The sequence below is a fragment of the Drosophila santomea genome, chromosome 2R (genome assembly GCF_016746245.2).
Source record: "Drosophila santomea strain STO CAGO 1482 chromosome 2R, Prin_Dsan_1.1, whole genome shotgun sequence".
NCBI classification, from domain to species: Eukaryota; Metazoa; Arthropoda; class Insecta; order Diptera; family Drosophilidae; genus Drosophila; species Drosophila santomea.
This window is the reverse complement of record NC_053017.2, coordinates 20,217,705-20,234,394: the sequence shown is the minus strand read 5'-3', so window position 1 is coordinate 20,234,394 and position 16,690 is coordinate 20,217,705. Positions and strand designations below refer to the sequence as shown.

The 16,690-nt window shown below is 46.5% G+C and overlaps 4 protein-coding genes across 4 annotated transcripts; 2 read left to right on the top strand and 2 right to left on the bottom strand.

Moving 5' to 3' along the window:
• The first annotated feature begins 3,464 nt into the window (after positions 1-3,464).
• Positions 3,465-6,614, top strand: LOC120445999 (inactivation-no-after-potential D protein). The gene is made up of 9 exons (XM_039626733.1): positions 3,465-3,684; positions 4,132-4,706; positions 4,761-4,851; positions 4,914-5,269; positions 5,332-5,556; positions 5,616-5,727; positions 5,784-5,923; positions 5,989-6,285; positions 6,352-6,614. The coding sequence occupies exons 1-9, from the start codon at positions 3,648-3,650 to the stop codon at positions 6,541-6,543; spliced, it is 2,025 nt and encodes a 674-aa protein (XP_039482667.1). The 5' UTR covers positions 3,465-3,647; the 3' UTR covers positions 6,544-6,614.
• LOC120446000 (60S ribosomal protein L23) lies at positions 6,602-7,959 on the bottom strand. The gene is made up of 4 exons (XM_039626734.2): positions 7,873-7,959; positions 7,756-7,805; positions 7,422-7,633; positions 6,602-6,853 (listed from the first exon to the last, which is right to left on the bottom strand). The coding sequence occupies exons 2-4, from the start codon at positions 7,766-7,768 to the stop codon at positions 6,656-6,658; spliced, it is 423 nt and encodes a 140-aa protein (XP_039482668.1). The 5' UTR covers positions 7,769-7,805; positions 7,873-7,959; the 3' UTR covers positions 6,602-6,655.
• Positions 7,960-8,577: 618 nt separating this feature from the next.
• On the top strand, positions 8,578-14,524 carry LOC120445084 (spatacsin). The gene is made up of 6 exons (XM_039625213.2): positions 8,578-9,720; positions 9,791-11,263; positions 11,326-12,798; positions 12,856-13,913; positions 13,994-14,155; positions 14,212-14,524. The coding sequence occupies exons 1-6, from the start codon at positions 8,659-8,661 to the stop codon at positions 14,429-14,431; spliced, it is 5,448 nt and encodes a 1,815-aa protein (XP_039481147.1). The 5' UTR covers positions 8,578-8,658; the 3' UTR covers positions 14,432-14,524.
• On the bottom strand, positions 14,507-16,386 carry LOC120445085 (putative inorganic phosphate cotransporter). The gene is made up of 4 exons (XM_039625214.2): positions 16,294-16,386; positions 15,689-16,234; positions 14,779-15,443; positions 14,507-14,722 (listed from the first exon to the last, which is right to left on the bottom strand). The coding sequence occupies exons 1-4, from the start codon at positions 16,349-16,351 to the stop codon at positions 14,507-14,509; spliced, it is 1,485 nt and encodes a 494-aa protein (XP_039481148.1). The 5' UTR covers positions 16,352-16,386.
• Positions 16,387-16,690: the final 304 nt, after the last annotated feature.

The following is a 16,690-nucleotide window of genomic DNA, read 5'->3' as shown; positions in this document are numbered from 1 at the left end:
GGTCGCCCGCTTGGAGCGAGTTGAAAAACTCAATATTTGAATAACTTACTACCGTGTGGAGAGCAAACTTTCAAGTGAAGAACGAGGACACTGGCGGGTCGCAAAAGGACAATTATTTGCTTACGCCTTGTCATTCAAATTGTTCAAATTGAGTTTTAATGTTGGACGGTGCGCGTAATCCAGTAAATCCCGTTCCTCCTCCTTTCTCGGATCGCCGGAAATGCAAGTGGTGGCTGGTGATGGCCTGCTGTACTGCTATCCTGGCAGTCATGTGGGCACCATTATTTACTCTATCACGTTCACGTACTAAAAGTTATGAGGACATTATATGTACAGCCGTAGTAAACACAAATATCTATAATCCCTGCCCCTGCGGGCATTCCATGCGTCATTCCGGCCGAGTTTGAAGTTCGGAGTTCGCAGTTCCGTGCTCCGAGTTCGAACTCGAGCTGGATACACATGTACGGGCGTAATTGTTTGCAGATGTCCTTAAATGTCGTGAGAATATTCAGTTGGTTTTCCTCTCCTGTCGGTTGGCCCCCTTTTTGTTTTGTGTATCTTAACCGGAGGAGCACGCCTGTTGCGCCTCTCGATGCTGCATATTAGTTTTCAGATACTCGGGATCCTCAACTAGGTATTACCCATTACTTCTTTGATACGTTGGTAAATGTAAGGGATAGTTTTTTAAGTAACTATATATTCAGGGATCAAGGATCCATCGTATCGATTCAGGACCTTACAACCATTTTAATTCAACTAAACTAACTATCGACTATCAGATACCTGTCACTTTGCTAGTGGAAGCGCGACTGATATGGATATATGCAAAATAGGAACACGGACGGAGAAACAGACGGACGGACAAGGATAGTAAAGCTCGCCTAGAAGTGCAGGTGAAGAATATATATTCTTTATAGAACTTTATACTCTTCTTTATATTCTTTAAAAATATAGAACGCCTTTTTATTAAACTAAGAAAGTTACTCTATGTGGCAAACATATCAGAATTATAAAGTATTATCACGAATAATTGTATACAATTTGTTAAAAATAATATTATTTCCTTTTGATGACTGTTGCCAAATATGCAGATAAGTGCCTAAAGCACATATATCTGGTATATCTATGCATAAAAAATACATCCAAGAATTTAATTTTATATAGACGCATCTAAAAGAAGCCATTGGTAAATGACAGCTTTTATGAGAGCCTTTAATTAATGTTACCAACAATACCGTGCTGCGATGGAAGAGGATTCCCCCCGAAAAGTCCGGTAATCCATTTTCAGTTGAGGTTTTGTGGCTTGCCATATTACCCAGCTCCGCAGGTCCTGTGCAATTTCCATATTATTCCAAATCCGAATCGTTGCCTCAAGTGTTTTTGCGCAGAAAACTGTAATTTTTATTCATTTCCAGGACGCAGTCTGAAGTGCCTGCTAAACGATTATTAGCAATTTGATATAACTGCATGTAAGTACAACACGAGAACAAGTCAACAACGGATTCGCCTGCACACACACACGCACACAGACACGCGTGGCCACTTACATAAGGACGAGTGGGTGTGTGCGTGTGTTGGTGTGTTGGTGTGCTGGTGTGTGTGGGTGTGTGCTGCTGTGTTTGCCTGTGTGACAGCCAACGGTGGAAAATCACTTCAGTTAACTAAATCCCCGCAACAACCATGCGCCGACTGCGCCGCAGCAGCGCGACTTCTGCAGGACCGGAGAAAGAGAGAGAGAGAGAGGGAGAGGCAGAGAGAGAGAGAGAGAGAAACAGAGAGCGGAACATCCGAAAAGGACACTGCCAAAAGCAGCCATTGCAGGGGCGTGGCCTGCGGCCAGAGAGCCAATCGGAGGGCGAGGTCCTGCGAGCAGAGGCGTCGGCAGCGGCAGAGGCTGCCAGGGACGAGGAGAGGGCGGGGAGCGAGGGGGAATGGTGGAAAAGGGGGCGGCTGCGTTAAGCTCATTGCCATATTTTCGCTGTGCTCTCTTTTGAATTTACTTTACTAACAAAACATGACTGTTGGGAGGCAAAAAGGAAATTGTTTTATCAAATGGGTTTCCTTACGCTTTTTTATTATGAAATTAATTTCCAACATCGTTTCGCAGTCGTTGACGTTCCACTCCGCCCCTCTTACCCACCGCACCCCTCTTACTCACTCCTCAGTGGGTGGCCATTTTCCAGTTTAAACCCCATTTCCCGCCCAACTCCTTTGAGCATGTGTTTACTCTAGTTTTCCTTTGGAGCTGCCTAAGCCATCCCACTGCCGTTTCATTCCGTTGGGGCATTTAATGGAAATGTTTGCATAGCCATCTCCTCCTTTCCCTGGCTTCAATTTCCATTTTTTCTCCGCTTTTCCCCCGACAAAGGCATTAAAATGCAAATCTTGATTATGAATTTAAGCTCGGCAGACAAATTAAATTTATTTGCCACTCGAAAGACAAAAATCTTGAAAGTTTTATTTGATTATAGCATTTGTCTGGTCCAGAAGTTCCAAAGCAATCCCTACAAATGCGCAGTCTATATGAAACGCTTACAAAATGTTGCCTACTTATTGGGGCAATATTATCGTTACTTTATTACAAGATGGAATTATAATTATATACTTGATAATAATTAATGTAATTAAATTAAAAAGCTTAAATTTATTACATATTTACTCTTTATACCTCTGTTTTTGTGCATATTTTATTAATGTGTTTATATTAATGAAAGTATTCCCAAACTAATACCAAAGAAAGAGAATTTAGTGAAATTTCTATACGTTTTTTAAATAATTTTCCCCACAAAATTTCGGTTATTTGTAGTGCCGATATAGAAGCTCTCGCCCAGGTAAAAGTGTGTGGGACATATGTTATTCAGTTGTAAGTGCAACGAAAGAAAAATATAAAATCGATGGGCATTTCTGGTCAACACTTGGTGGGCTTCTCCCGGCGGAGTGTTGAGTTCAGCACGGGCCAAATCGCACCAACAAATTAATAACTTGATAGGGCCAATAAAGGCACTTGGGTACTGATATTTCCCCTAGCCTTCATACTCGCGATGGTAACCCATATAATGACCGTCTTCAGGGAGCTGGGTATTCTGTGTATTCTGCGAGTGGTGTCATAACAGACAGTGAAAGTTACTCAATGCAGTGGAGGCACCTCCTCTAAATCGATAGCACTGCGCTGCATAGGCAATATTTTGCACGGGTATTCTCAATAGTTTATATATTTTTTATAATTTATACTATTTGACGGATGTACTTACACACCAGAAATCCTTGTGCATTAAGCATCGTATCAAGTATACCCACTGTATACTAACTAGTTCTTTTACTAACATCTAGTTCTTTTTGAGGCATTCTAAGGCAAACCATGCTGACCAGTGTAATCGATACGAAAATCATACTCAAAATAGAATGGCCACTAAGTCAGTTAGCAAGAATGTTCGCCAGCTAATTGTAAAATCAGTTTAGGCGCACTTTTCAATGGACTCAAATCGGGCGCAGCCAACGCGGAATATTCACAAATAATAATTAAGTGAAAACCAATTATAACAAATATTAGATAATACATTTGAGCTTAGTTCAGTGCGCTTAATGTTCGGTCAGTGAGTCGCGAGTTTTGGCCAGGATTACGGAGCAGTCGATCTCAACCAGCGAGGATGGTTCAGTTCCTGGGCAAACAGGGCACCACGGGTGGTCAGTGTCCAATGACTGGTTTCATGACCAACTGCTAATCAAATTTGCAGCTAATCCCGAAAGAACCTGACCTTCCAAAGGTCGCTCAATAGTCGATGAATCGAATGAAAGAAATATTGAACAAATTTGTGGAGTTTTAAACCAACACAGTGCAAATAATTTATTAGAATTTTGATTTTCATAAATGCAATGATAAAATGTGAAAGTCCAAGTTCAATTCATATAAAATTGAAACAAAGTTCCTTGCATTCAAACATAACAAGGACCTTAATAAATAAGTAAACGTTTTAAATAGTTTTTCATCGTTTTATCTATTAGAAACATAACTCTTTCAAGGCCAATCTTAAACTTAAAAGTTTTTTCGAGCATAAAGTGATTTCTAAAACATACATTACATATACCCGAATGTAATTTATGTAATGTGCTATATGCATAATCCTTTCACAGAGCTCATTCACATGGTGACCCTGGACAAGACGGGCAAAAAGTCCTTCGGCATCTGCATAGTGCGTGGCGAGGTGAAGGATTCGCCCAACACCAAGACCACCGGCATCTTCATCAAGGGCATTGTGCCCGACAGTCCGGCGCATCTGTGTGGTCGCCTGAAGGTTGGCGATCGAATCCTCTCGCTCAACGGAAAGGATGTGCGCAACTCCACCGAACAGGCGGTCATCGATCTCATCAAGGAGGCGGACTTCAAGATCGACCTGGAGATCCAGACCTTCGACAAGAGCGATGAGCAGCAGGCCAAGGCGGATCCGCGGAGCAATGGCTACATGCAGGCCAAGAACAAGTTCAACCAGGAGCAGACCACCAACAACAATGCGGGTGGAGGTCAGGGAATGGGAATGGGCCAAGGTCAGGGTCAGGGAATGGCGGGCATGAACCGGCAGCAATCGATGCAAAAGCGGAATACCACATTCACGGCCTCGATGCGTCAGAAGCATAGCAACTACGCCGATGAGGATGACGAGGACACCCGCGACATGACCGGTCGCATTCGCACGGAGGCGGGTTATGAGGTGGGTCAACCCAAGGTCGCCACTTATCGCTCTACTAACTTGTAAGCCCCTTAGATCGATCGAGCCTCCGCCGGCAACTGCAAGCTGAACAAGCAGGAGAAGGATCGCGACAAGGAGCAGGAAGATGACTTTGGCTACACGATGGGTAAGCATCCAGTAGCCACTAAATCTCAGTCACACACTCAGTCACGTGATTGTCATTCCCAGCTAAGATCAACAAGCGGTACAACATGATGAAGGATCTGCGCAGAATCGAGGTCCAGAGGGACGCCAGCAAGCCCCTGGGACTGGCCCTCGCTGGCCACAAGGATCGCCAGAAGATGGCCTGCTTTGTGGCCGGTGTGGATCCCAACGGAGCATTGGGCAGCGTGGAGATCAAGCCGGGCGACGAGATCGTCGAGGTCAACGGCAATGTGCTGAAGAATCGCTGCCACTTGAACGCCTCCGCCGTGTTCAAGAACGTGGATGGGGATAAGCTCGTGATGATCACCTCGCGTCGCAAGCCCAACGACGAGGGCATGTGCGTGAAGCCCATCAAGAAGTTCCCTACCGCATCGGATGAGGTATGCACTATCACTGCTCCTTGGTTGGATCCTGCGATTAAATATCCTTTCATTCTCGACAGACTAAGTTCATCTTCGACCAGTTTCCTAAGGCACGCACGGTGCAGGTGCGCAAGGAGGGCTTCCTGGGCATCATGGTCATCTATGGCAAGCACGCTGAGGTGGGCAGTGGCATTTTCATCTCCGATCTGAGGGAAGGATCCAATGCCGAGCTGGCGGGCGTCAAAGTGGGCGACATGCTGTTGGCCGTCAATCAGGATGTAACACTGGAATCCAACTACGATGATGTGAGTCGTAGGAAAGCTTACTAGTTCCTTAGTTTATAACCATTTCCTATTGACGCCAGGCAACTGGACTGCTTAAACGTGCCGAGGGCGTAGTGACCATGATTCTATTGACTCTCAAGAGCGAGGAGGCGGTAAAGGCCGAGAAGGCGGCGGAGGAGAAGAAGAAGGAGGGTAGGTATTTCGTCCAAGCAAGGTCAAAACTGGCTTTTCATCCCGATAACCCACAGAGGCCAAGAAAGAGGAGGAGAAGCCACAGGAACCAGCCACAGCCGAGATCAAGCCGAACAAGAAGATTCTCATCGAGTTGAAGGTGGAAAAGAAGCCACTGGGGGTCATCGTCTGCGGCGGCAAGAACAACCATGTCACGGTGGGCTATCTGTTGGTGTTGGGCCTTCTGTTATTACGATTAATACCTTAATCATTTCCTGACAGACTGGCTGTGTAATCACCCACGTTTATCCAGAGGGACAAGTGGCTGCCGACAAACGCCTCAAGATCTTTGACCACATTTGCGACATAAATGGCGCTGCAATCCATGTGGGTTCCATGACGACACTGAAGGTCCATCAGCTATTCCACACCACGTACGAAAGGACGGTGAACCTAACGGTCTTCCGCGCTGATCCTCCGGAGCTGGAAAAGTTCAACGTTGACCTTATGAAAAAAGCAGGCAAGGAGCTGGGCCTGTCGCTGTCCCCCAACGAAATTGGATGCACCATTGCGGACTTGGTGAGTGCATTCATATCATTGGCTAACAGAGGGACGCCTATCGCTGAGTAACAATTTCTTTGGCAGATTCAAGGACAATACCCGGAGATTGACAGCAAACTGCAGCGCGGCGATATTATAACCAAATTCAATGGCGACTCCTTGGAGGGTCTTCCGTTCCAGGTGTGCTACGCCCTGTTCAAGGGAGCCAACGGCAAGGTATCGATGGAGGTGACACGACCCAAGCCCACTCTGCGCACGGAGGCACCCAAGGCCTAGATACGATCCTCCTCCGCCGGTACCGAAGCAGTGCAGCATTCAATAAAAGATCCGACAATTCTAATTCAAAACAATCTGTTTTCCGTTGTGGGTTTATTGAAAAGGACACTCCTTAGGCTATAGAGCTTGCATTGGATGCGATACGGGGCCACAGATCAGCGCATTCCTTGGCCACGGGTCCAGTTATGGCCGAGCCCTTCATTTCGCCCTTGTTGTTTACTATTACCCCGGCATTGTCCTCAAAGTATATAAACACCCCGTCCCTCCTCCTGAACGGTTTGCGCTGCCGAATAACCACGGCAGGCATGACCTGGAAGCAAACGAAAACAATAGTTAGCAAAGTGGTTCTCTTAATTATGCTAAAGTGCTTTTTTGGCCGGGTAAATGATAAAAAGTGCAGCAAAACTAATTTATAAATCTTCAGTACTAAAATTTAAAATGCTTATCAATACACAAATATATTAGAAACGTGAGTTTGCTGCGATAAGCTATCTTAACCGGCACAAACATGTGGTGCTGAGTATAGCAAAAGTTGTTCGAAGCGAAAAGATTCTTTTTTCATAACACCCAATACAAATATACGTTGAAGTATGAGTAATATGTTCATTAATATGGGTTAAATAAAAATTTGCCAATGTAAAACAAATGCCTAAATACCATTATTAAGCTTACGCAGATCAACGTATAAATAACTAGTTAAAAGTAAAATTCTAATTGGCTTCTTTCAAACAAAAACAATTTGAATTTCATTCAAGAAAGTGCACACAAACAAAGTTGGAAAAAACGTGTTCACTGAGCGGGTAGCTAACCCATGGGCACTATCTTCACATGATCGATTCAGCCGGAGCACTGGGCACCACTGACCACACCACACTCACCTTCTTCCTGAGCTCGGGCTTTCCCTTCTTCACGGTGGCCACGAACATGTCGCCGACGCCAGCGGCGGGCAGACGGTTGAGGCGACCGCGGATTCCGTGGACGGCGATCACGTACAGGTTCTTGGCTCCGGTGTTGTCGGCACAGTTCATGACGGCGCCCACGGGCAAACCGAGGGAGATGCGGAATTTGCCTCCCGCGGTACCTCCACGTCCTGGACGAGACCGAGAAAACAGAGGGTTATTAGTTTTGCACACCACTCACTTCGACACTCTCCACACATCCGGCGCGTCACATTTTGCACGCTTTAGCGGCGCGTTTCGATCGTATTATTACCTCTCTTCGACATTTTTCTGCTCGCGGACTGGTTATTCCAAGATTAATCGCTAGTTTGCCAATGAGATGGTTCAGTTATTAGCATAAAGAAAAACGTGGAGATTTTATTCTACTTACTTCGCCGGAAACGAAAACGAAAAGGAGGGAAATTCGGTGTGACCGCCGATCTGTCGTCGAAATATACCGCAAAATATCGAAAAAAATAACCTAATTATAACCACGAATGCGCACGCAGTGGGGGAGAACTTTGCTGAAAACCTAGCGGGGACTCATACCATCGGAGTTTTACACCCAACTCGCACAAGTTGGCAGGACTGGTCACTCTGACGATGTTTTCACACCAGAAATTTGCAATAGCTTAATCAGCAAGTTTTTTTTTTCAATAGATAAAGGGACATGCTATTTGCACTTTGAAACATGCTTGAATAATGTTGATTTTGTATTTTATTTATTGTATTTTATTTATTAATAATAAAATTGACATTTAGTTCTTATCATTCTGCATTGCATTACACATACGCATATATAGACAGCTAATCGTTAACAGATTGATAACAGAATGATAACAGTTGTATGTCACGTCCAGATAGCTTTTAACTAGATCATTGTTCAAAGTTTGCTCCCGATTTAATCATTTACTGTTCTACTAAAAAAGTTAATTTTTTTAATTGCTAAATATTTGTAATTATTACTAGTTACTTTTGGGTGATATATTGTTAAATATATAACAAATTTATGTTGGTTGTTCATTATCTACAGTGCCCACTGTACTTGTACTGGGAACTAGTGAAACAGAAGAAGAAGAAGCAGAACATACAGCTGTTTTCGCTATTATCAACTGTTGATTGCAACAAAGAGATGTGAAAAAGCCCGCAGAACATTCCAAGAACTCCGCCCATCAAGATGCATTCCGCCCAGGCGCAGGCTCAGGCCCGCGACAAGATCTTCAAGAACTGGAGGGGCATTAGCGAGGTGACCATCATCAAGGAGGTGGCCACCAAGGGCGAGCACATCGACCTGTGCATGGAGTACTGGGCGCAGAAGAGGAAGATTCCCGTCTCGGAGTACCGCCACTACTTCTACGACGTGGTGCAGGCCTATGTGCAGCGACTGCTCTCCGAGCGACTTGTCTGCAAGGCGGAGGACGTCATCCGGAACGTGGACAGGGATGTGAAGTGCTTCTTCTTTCAGTTCGCCTGCGAGTGCCAGGATGAGGAGTTGAGTGAGTTTGTGCTGGATCACCTGCGCAGTCGGGAGCCCCTAATGTACGAGCAGGAGGAGCCAGTACTGGCCTACCACTGGTCCTTGGTCCAGCAACTCCGGGAGTGCGAGGCCTTGGTGGCCAAGCACCGGACACAGCTGCCCCGTGTCCACATAGAAGCCATGATGACATTACCGGAGCCGGCATTGCAGTTGCTCCTCGTAGAACTGTACTTTGCCAATGGCAACGAATCTTTGCTGGGATCCCTCTCCAAGGAAATGGTCTGGCAGCACCTAGTAGACAGTGGCCAGCAAGCGAAGCTACAGCGTTGGTGTCGCCTCCAAGAGGAGGGCTTCGAGTCCCAGGAAACGCTTTGTCCCTTGGAACAGAGCTTTACTGCCTGGAAAATAGATGTCACTATGTATGAGTACGCCCTGGAGGAACTGCAGCAGCCCAGCGAAGTGCTGCGAAACTTCTTTGCCCGCGCGGGATACTTTTTCGAGGACGAATCCGGCGATATTCCTTCCCTGCTCCGTCGCCTTTGCACCATGGAGTGCTTGGGAAAGCATGCGGACCTCCTTAGCCGTCAACCACTGGCGAAATACCTACTGGATCGTGGCCAGTACTCGCTGCTCCTCATGGAATGCGTGCCTGTCGCCTCGCTGGAACAGCTGGCGGGCACTGAAACGCACCAGGAGCCCCTGATTAACCTAATCGTCGACATAAAAACGAATTCATTGACCGAGAACGAGGGATTCGAATTGGTAAGTCGAAGAACAACTGTTGATAATTATATTATTATATTAATTATCCGTGAATTTAAATTTATTTCAGATATCCAAAAGCGTTCAGGCTTACTTGGAGAAAACTCACGACACAGTCGATTCCTTTGAAGGGCATCCCCTGCTCACCTTCTACGATTTCCTTGGTCAGGAGCCAAGTGTGCGCTCGTTAGAGGGATTCTTGACCTCTACCAACTTGGGTCGGGTTCCTTATCTGAAATCTCTAATTGCTCGTTTCGATCATGGACCGACGAGCTGCAATTTCGGGCTACCCACAGCCCACGATCTCTTCATGAAGTTCAAACACGTAAATTTGCCGCTCCTAGCAACTGCTGGACATGGTGAACTGGTCTGCTTCTCAAACGCGCGTCTTAGTCAGCGATATGCCAGGAAATCTCAACTGAATTACACCCATTACCTGAAGCAACAGCGCAGCGCCTATGCTGTATACTATCTTATCACGGAGCAACTTCAGCTTTACGGTCAGATCACAAAGACGCAGCTGTTCCACGCCTGTGAGACTGTCACCCAGATAGCATTGCAGCACGCTGGCGATGACGAGTTGGTTACCCATTGCGTTGCCTGTTGCGAGATGCTGGGCTTCGATACCCAGCCACTAAGGAGTTTCCTCCTGTTGCAGAGGAAGCTACCGAAGTGCCAAACCGGACAAAGTTACTCCGAACTCCTAACTGAATGGGATAAGGACTTAGTGGAAAACCTCGAGGCCAATACCAGGGAATTTCCTTTGGAACTTTATCAAGCCCTAATGCGTTTAGCTATTAGGGACACTCCTGGAAAACTTCCACTGGCTTTGCTCCAAAGCTATGCCTCCAAAAATAATTGGTGGCACTTGTTGCTAGTCTTCCAATTCTTTGATCTTCCTTTAAGTGAACTTAAGAAGCTCTTGCCGCATTTCAAGTCATCTCCAATCGGTGTGCATCTTCTGCGAGCGTTAAGTTACGAATCATCTGGAGATCGCCACCACAAAAGAACCCTACAACGACCGCCTCGTCGTAGCGGGGAAACGCAAACCAACTCCTCTCAGGAAACGATGACCAACTCCTCGCATAGTTCGAATCAGGATACCAGCATGCAGCAGCTTCAAAGGAATACAGATCAATCCCTTTGCACTCTGCTAACACACACAGCTCGGCAGGATATATTTGCTATAATACTGTGCAGTACCAATAGTCTTCCGGATGAGCTCATTGCCACCACACCAAAGTTCTTGGAGATGATGGTTGGGAACAGCTCCCAGTGCAGCAGTATAAATCTCTTGAGGCACTGCATTCGCCAGGAGCTGCCTATCTTGGCTGTTCTGGCTGCCACTCTCAGCGAGCAAAACCGGGACTGGTGCTGGATCGTTTGGCTTTCGGTGGCCAGCGGCCAGTGGAATTCCCAGCTCCAGGAGGCATCCAAGGTGCGCGATGAGAACCGATCGGAATGGGTGTGGTCAGTCATTCGAGGAGCTGTGGCTGGTGGACACTTGAATGCCCTTTTACACAGCCTAGAAATCTTTCAGCCGGTGGGTATGGAGCATTATAAAATCATATACTTTGTTTATTAACATTTTTTTTTCTCTTTCAGGACTGTAAGCTAACGCATCTGTGCCGCTTTCTACAACTGACTGCGCACCAGGAAGACTTTAGTGATGCTACAATTGTGGAGCTGCGCCACTTCTTTTTTAGCTGGAGCCAGAATTCAGTTGCGTTGCCTTTGTGTGGGTCGCAGCCCAGAAAACAGGTCATGCAGCGCTCCATTGGCCTGCTGCTCATTCAACTGCAGTCGAATTTTGACTGCATTTTGCAGCAACAGCGCTTCCTTGAATGTATTTGTCGTTCGGATGTGGGCGACATTTGTGATCTTCTGGACTTCTGTCTTCTACATAAAGTTTTCGGAGTCGCAGCCACCTGGCTGAGGGAACTATCCATTGATCTCGAGCAGCTCGTGAGGAGGGATAGCTCCGAGTACAAGCGACTCGTAGATGCCCTGACTGAGGCACGATCTTATGACGAAGCCCTTCAATTGGCCACATTGCTACAGTTGCCGTTGACTGACATTGTGTATGGTAAATGGATGGCGGAGCTGGAAGCCGGACAACTAAGACCCCACCAGGAGTACGAAAAGGACATACAACAACACGCTTTGGCTCCCGCCATCCTTGTAAACTTCCTGCTGCAGGCAGCTGCCGCCGTTAGTCAAGTGAGCCTCCGACGATATGAACTGCTGCAAAGTACGCTGGGCGTCATCAAAAAGCATCACCTGTTCCCAAACGAATCCTTTGATCGGGATCAAATCGAGTATGACATGGTTCTGTGCTATCTGCAGCTGCCGGAGAACCAGCTCTCTCAGTTATCCATTTACCACTCGGAGTATTTTGAGCAGATCATGCTTCAAGAGCGCTGTGTGCTATATAAATCCTTTTCGGAGCTCAAAGAACTAGCTGGAATTGATGATCTCAGCACAGCTGAAAAAACTCCGCTTACCTCTGAGATGGAAGAGCGACTGAATACTTTACTGAACACTCTTTTGGACAAGGGTGACATTGTAGAGGCACTGCGTCTTCAAGAGCTTTTTGAATTTCGTCCAAATGACCTTCGATTTATCGTATTTGCAATGGCATTGGCCGAAGGTATGACCAGCATTAGCAATCTTTCAAGCAAGGAACGCCAGCTGCTCGGAGAAATCGAGAAGAGTGCGTTTCCCAAGTTCAATCGGATCACCTTAAACCAAAATGTGATGACGCGTTGGGACAGTGACCTTTCTGATACCTGTTCGGACAGCGTGGCCATGGAGTTTGAGGAGATTCCCTCCAAAGAGAAGCAGCAGACACTGGACACCTTGCTCGGCATTGGATCGAAGTTGAAATATGGCGTTGAGCTTGGACGACGTATTGTTCTGGCCTACAGGGCTGCCATGTTTTTGGACAAGGATTATCTGGATGTGTTGCGAACCAAGGATGCTGGTATCCTCTTGAAGAGCGCCGCTGCCGAAGATTGCCTACAGCGCCTACTGGTGGTCAGTGATATACAAATTTCCACGAGAATGACACCGAAAGAAGTAAGTTCTTAATGTTTCTAAAGCACATTTGTTTGATACTCACTTTAATTTCGACAGATTGCCGAATGTTTGGCCCTGGAGCTGACTACCTGCATCGTACGTCCCCGATTTTATATTTTCCATGTCAGGGAGCAGCCGAGAAATGCTTTACGGAACGCTGATCTCTGGGGCCACAGCATCGATCGGGATTTCCACCTGTTCCTAGAACTGGCTCCAAATTCTACTATGCTGGGTAATTGTTTGCTGGAGTACTGTGATGCTCTAAAGACTTATCGCCGCTACCAGGAGGGCAAGCCCTTTGAGGAGACCGAAGCATTTGAGAATATTTCGAAAATAATAACGCTCTACGGCTTACCCACTCCTTCTCCGACGGGTACAATGTCAGGCATTCCACAGGTTTTGTCACACAAGAAACAAAATCAGATCTACGTGGAGCTGTTGATCAAAGCGCACCTGTGCTTTGTGCACGAGTGCTCCATGGAAGGCATTGTAAGCGTGCTCCAGAAAGCCAAAGCACTTAATACTAAACTAGCCCAGGCGAAATCGTGGTCGCTGATTGTCCGTTTGCTGATTGGAATTGCACGCTACCGCGAGATGTTCTACTGCTTTGATTCCCTTATTGAGAACGAGCAGTTCGAGTCGTTGTTGGGTCAGTTCGATGAGGACCAGAAGGGAGGACTTCGACAGGCGATTCTCAGTTACCTCAGAGAGTATCAACCAAAGAATGGAAAGGAGCTGCTGCGCCTGGCGGCGCTGCACTTTCTCATGTACAAAGAGTTGGCGGAGATGTGGACTACGGAGGCCCAGGAGATAGTAACCAAAATCCAAGCCTTCGCCGCGCAGTCCAGTAAGCTAAAATGCTCGGCAGAGGTTCAAACACTTTTGCAACAGGCCTTGGAAAATTACACACATGCCACGGAGAACTATTTATTGGACAACAAACTCCTGCTGGCCCAGCAAAGCGTCTCTCGAGCCGAGCTGATGGTCATGCAACTGGATCTGTGCAACAAAGCTCTCGAAAAACGGCACAGCAATAATGCGAATCATATGTGTGTGAGCGTCATTGGAGTTCGTTCTAGGGAACAGTTTCGGGAACTAGTCAACGTCCATTTAAGGTATGCAACTGCATTGCATCAATGCACTCAAACTATGAACTATTTAAAATATGTTGTTTGTTATTATGTTTTCATTCTAGCGTACCACAAGCTCTGATTCTGAGTCGCGCCTATGGTTATGATATTAACTGGAGCGAGGCCATCTTGTCCCAATTCGTTGTGCTTCAGGGAGCCAATTATCTTCAGGAGTATCTGTGTCATCAGCGCATCAATGATGATGTGATCGAGCAGATTGTCAAGGGGTAAGTGCTTACGATACCCTGGCTGCTTTCTTTGTTATTAAGCATTATTATTTCAGTTACTTACTGCACATCCAAAGTAGCGCCACGAACTCGAAGCAGGAGGAGTCGATGATCCAACTGGTGGAGCTGATCAAGTCCGTGGTACTCAAATACAAATTGGCATCCATTTTGGGTTTCAAGTCCATTGTGATGTCCTTAATTAACGATTCCTCCGTTTATTATCTTAGAGATACAAATTTCGGTCGCAGCGATTTCCATACAGCAGGAGACACGTGACATATATACCATTGTGATTTTAAACTGTTTTTATACAACAACATTAGCACTGATTACGTTATTACAAATATACATTTACAAATAGCTAAATCTCTCGACCGAAATCGTTTCCTCCGCAGCTGAGGTAGGCGCAGTCTGGGTTTTTGGAGATGCTTCTGTTTCGGTCTCTTTGGATGGGGAATCATTCCAGGACTGGACGGTCATTTCACCAAAGATTAGGTACATCAAGTTGCCGAAAAACAGAATCACCGAAATGCCAAGGAAAACAGTTCGCCATTGCGAGCGATCCGACTGAAATAAAATATAGTTATTATATGTATAATTAGTTAACAGTCCAAGTTAGTTACCTCTTTGGTTACGGTCAGCCCAATGAGGATTGGGGATATAACTCCAGCCGCAGACATCAATGTGGTGCTGATCCCAACCAGGAGTCCTGCGAAGTTTGGCGACAAGTCCATATGGTTGAGGGTACTGCCAATGACCTGTCCGGAAATGGCACCTGTTGCTCCGATCAGACAGAACATAGTGCCCACCACATTCTGCTCGCTGACGTAGGATAGGGCCACCAAGGCTACAGCCGGAGTCCATGTGGCAATGGAGTTGATGGTCTTCCGTAGGACGGGCAAGGAAATGTCTGTGTGACGGGTCAAGTACTCAGCCAGGAAAATATATCCATAGGAGGACATAAGCATGACCACAAAGGGCAGAGCCGAGAGCAGCGCGTTCATTGCAATGCTGAAGTTGAATATGCCGTGGATGAAGCGCGGTATCTGTTGCATCAGCGTGTAGAAGCTGCATGCCTGGCTCATCTTACAAAACGCCAGGACGATAAATGGACGTGAGGTAAGGATACGAAGCCAGGGCACCGGAGGAGCTGGACCGCGAATCACCTGACTCTGCTCCAGGGCCAGTTCAATGTGCTTTCGTTCCGCCAGAGAAATGAACTTCGATTCGGCTGGACTGTTGGCGCCGTAACGTAGGAAAATAAGGCACCACACGATGCCCAGGTATCCTGAAGTGAAAACAATTAATTGGTAAATTCTATATTCTCTATATTATCAAGTATGTATATAAGTAAAAATCGAAACCTTACCCAATCAGTTATTACTATAGAGGTAGGTAGGTAGCATGATAAATGCAGCTATAAAAGTGTCAATACGATTTATTGCTACTTTAACGTGTCTTTAGAAGAGTTCCGAAGTTTTTGCTGTTGCGTAGGGCTGTCTTGGAGTAAAGAATTATGTGCATTGAGCTCACCTGGCACGTAGAATGTACTGGGCCACCCAAGTGGCGATGCGGAGAGTACGCCACTCAAAGCGAATCCCATGATGGTGCCACAATCCAAGCCAGTGGTCATGACGCCACCCATACGATTCGCCTCCTTCTTGGGACACCACTTGGCCAGATGGGTGTACAGGCAGGGCCACATGCCGCCCATGACGAGTCCCTGGACGAATCGCAGCCAGAAGAGCAGCTGCCAGCCGCCCCAGGCCATGGCGAAGGGCGTGGCAATGCTGAGCAGCGCAATGAGCAACATGATGGCCAGCAGCAGCACCTTGGCTCCAAAGCGACTCGAGAGATAGCCACTCATCATGTGGGTGCAACAGGAGCCCCAGAAGGGACTGCTGAGTATGTAGGACTTCTGCGGCTCCGTCAGATGATATTCCGGATAATTCGGGTTACTGCTATTGGCATTGGTGAAGGCCACAATGGCCACGCTCATGTTGAAACGCTGGGCAACGACCAAGGTGGCGCATGCGAAGAGAAGCAGCACCTGCAGGTGGCGAACGCCCCATTTGGGACCTGCGAAAACGAATGACTTTGGCAGCGAACTTGGCACGGGCATCGAAGTACTAGCTCACCCTTTACCACCAAGTTGAACGATTTAATCGTCATTGCGCAGAGCAACGACCACTGCATTCACCTCCAGTCACCGAACTGCCTGTTCGAAAATTGGCGTTGCAAGCTAATAAGCAGCTGTAACCAAACTGTGCTGCGAAACTAGTTTACAAGCCAAATCGTCAAACAGGCTCCTCCGAAACTTGAACTCGTGCAACGCGCTGACCACGATGCAACCGAGATCTAGGCACATATGTTGCATTCTTCAATAAAAATTATCTGGAGAGGGCGTCATTGAAAGTGAAGCTAAGTGAATAGGTATAACCAAGAAAAGTTAGCGATTATGAAACGCTTTAATATATTACCATTTAAATGCAAATTTTCTTTAAGTGAAGCATTCGTACAAAAGTTCTTTAAACT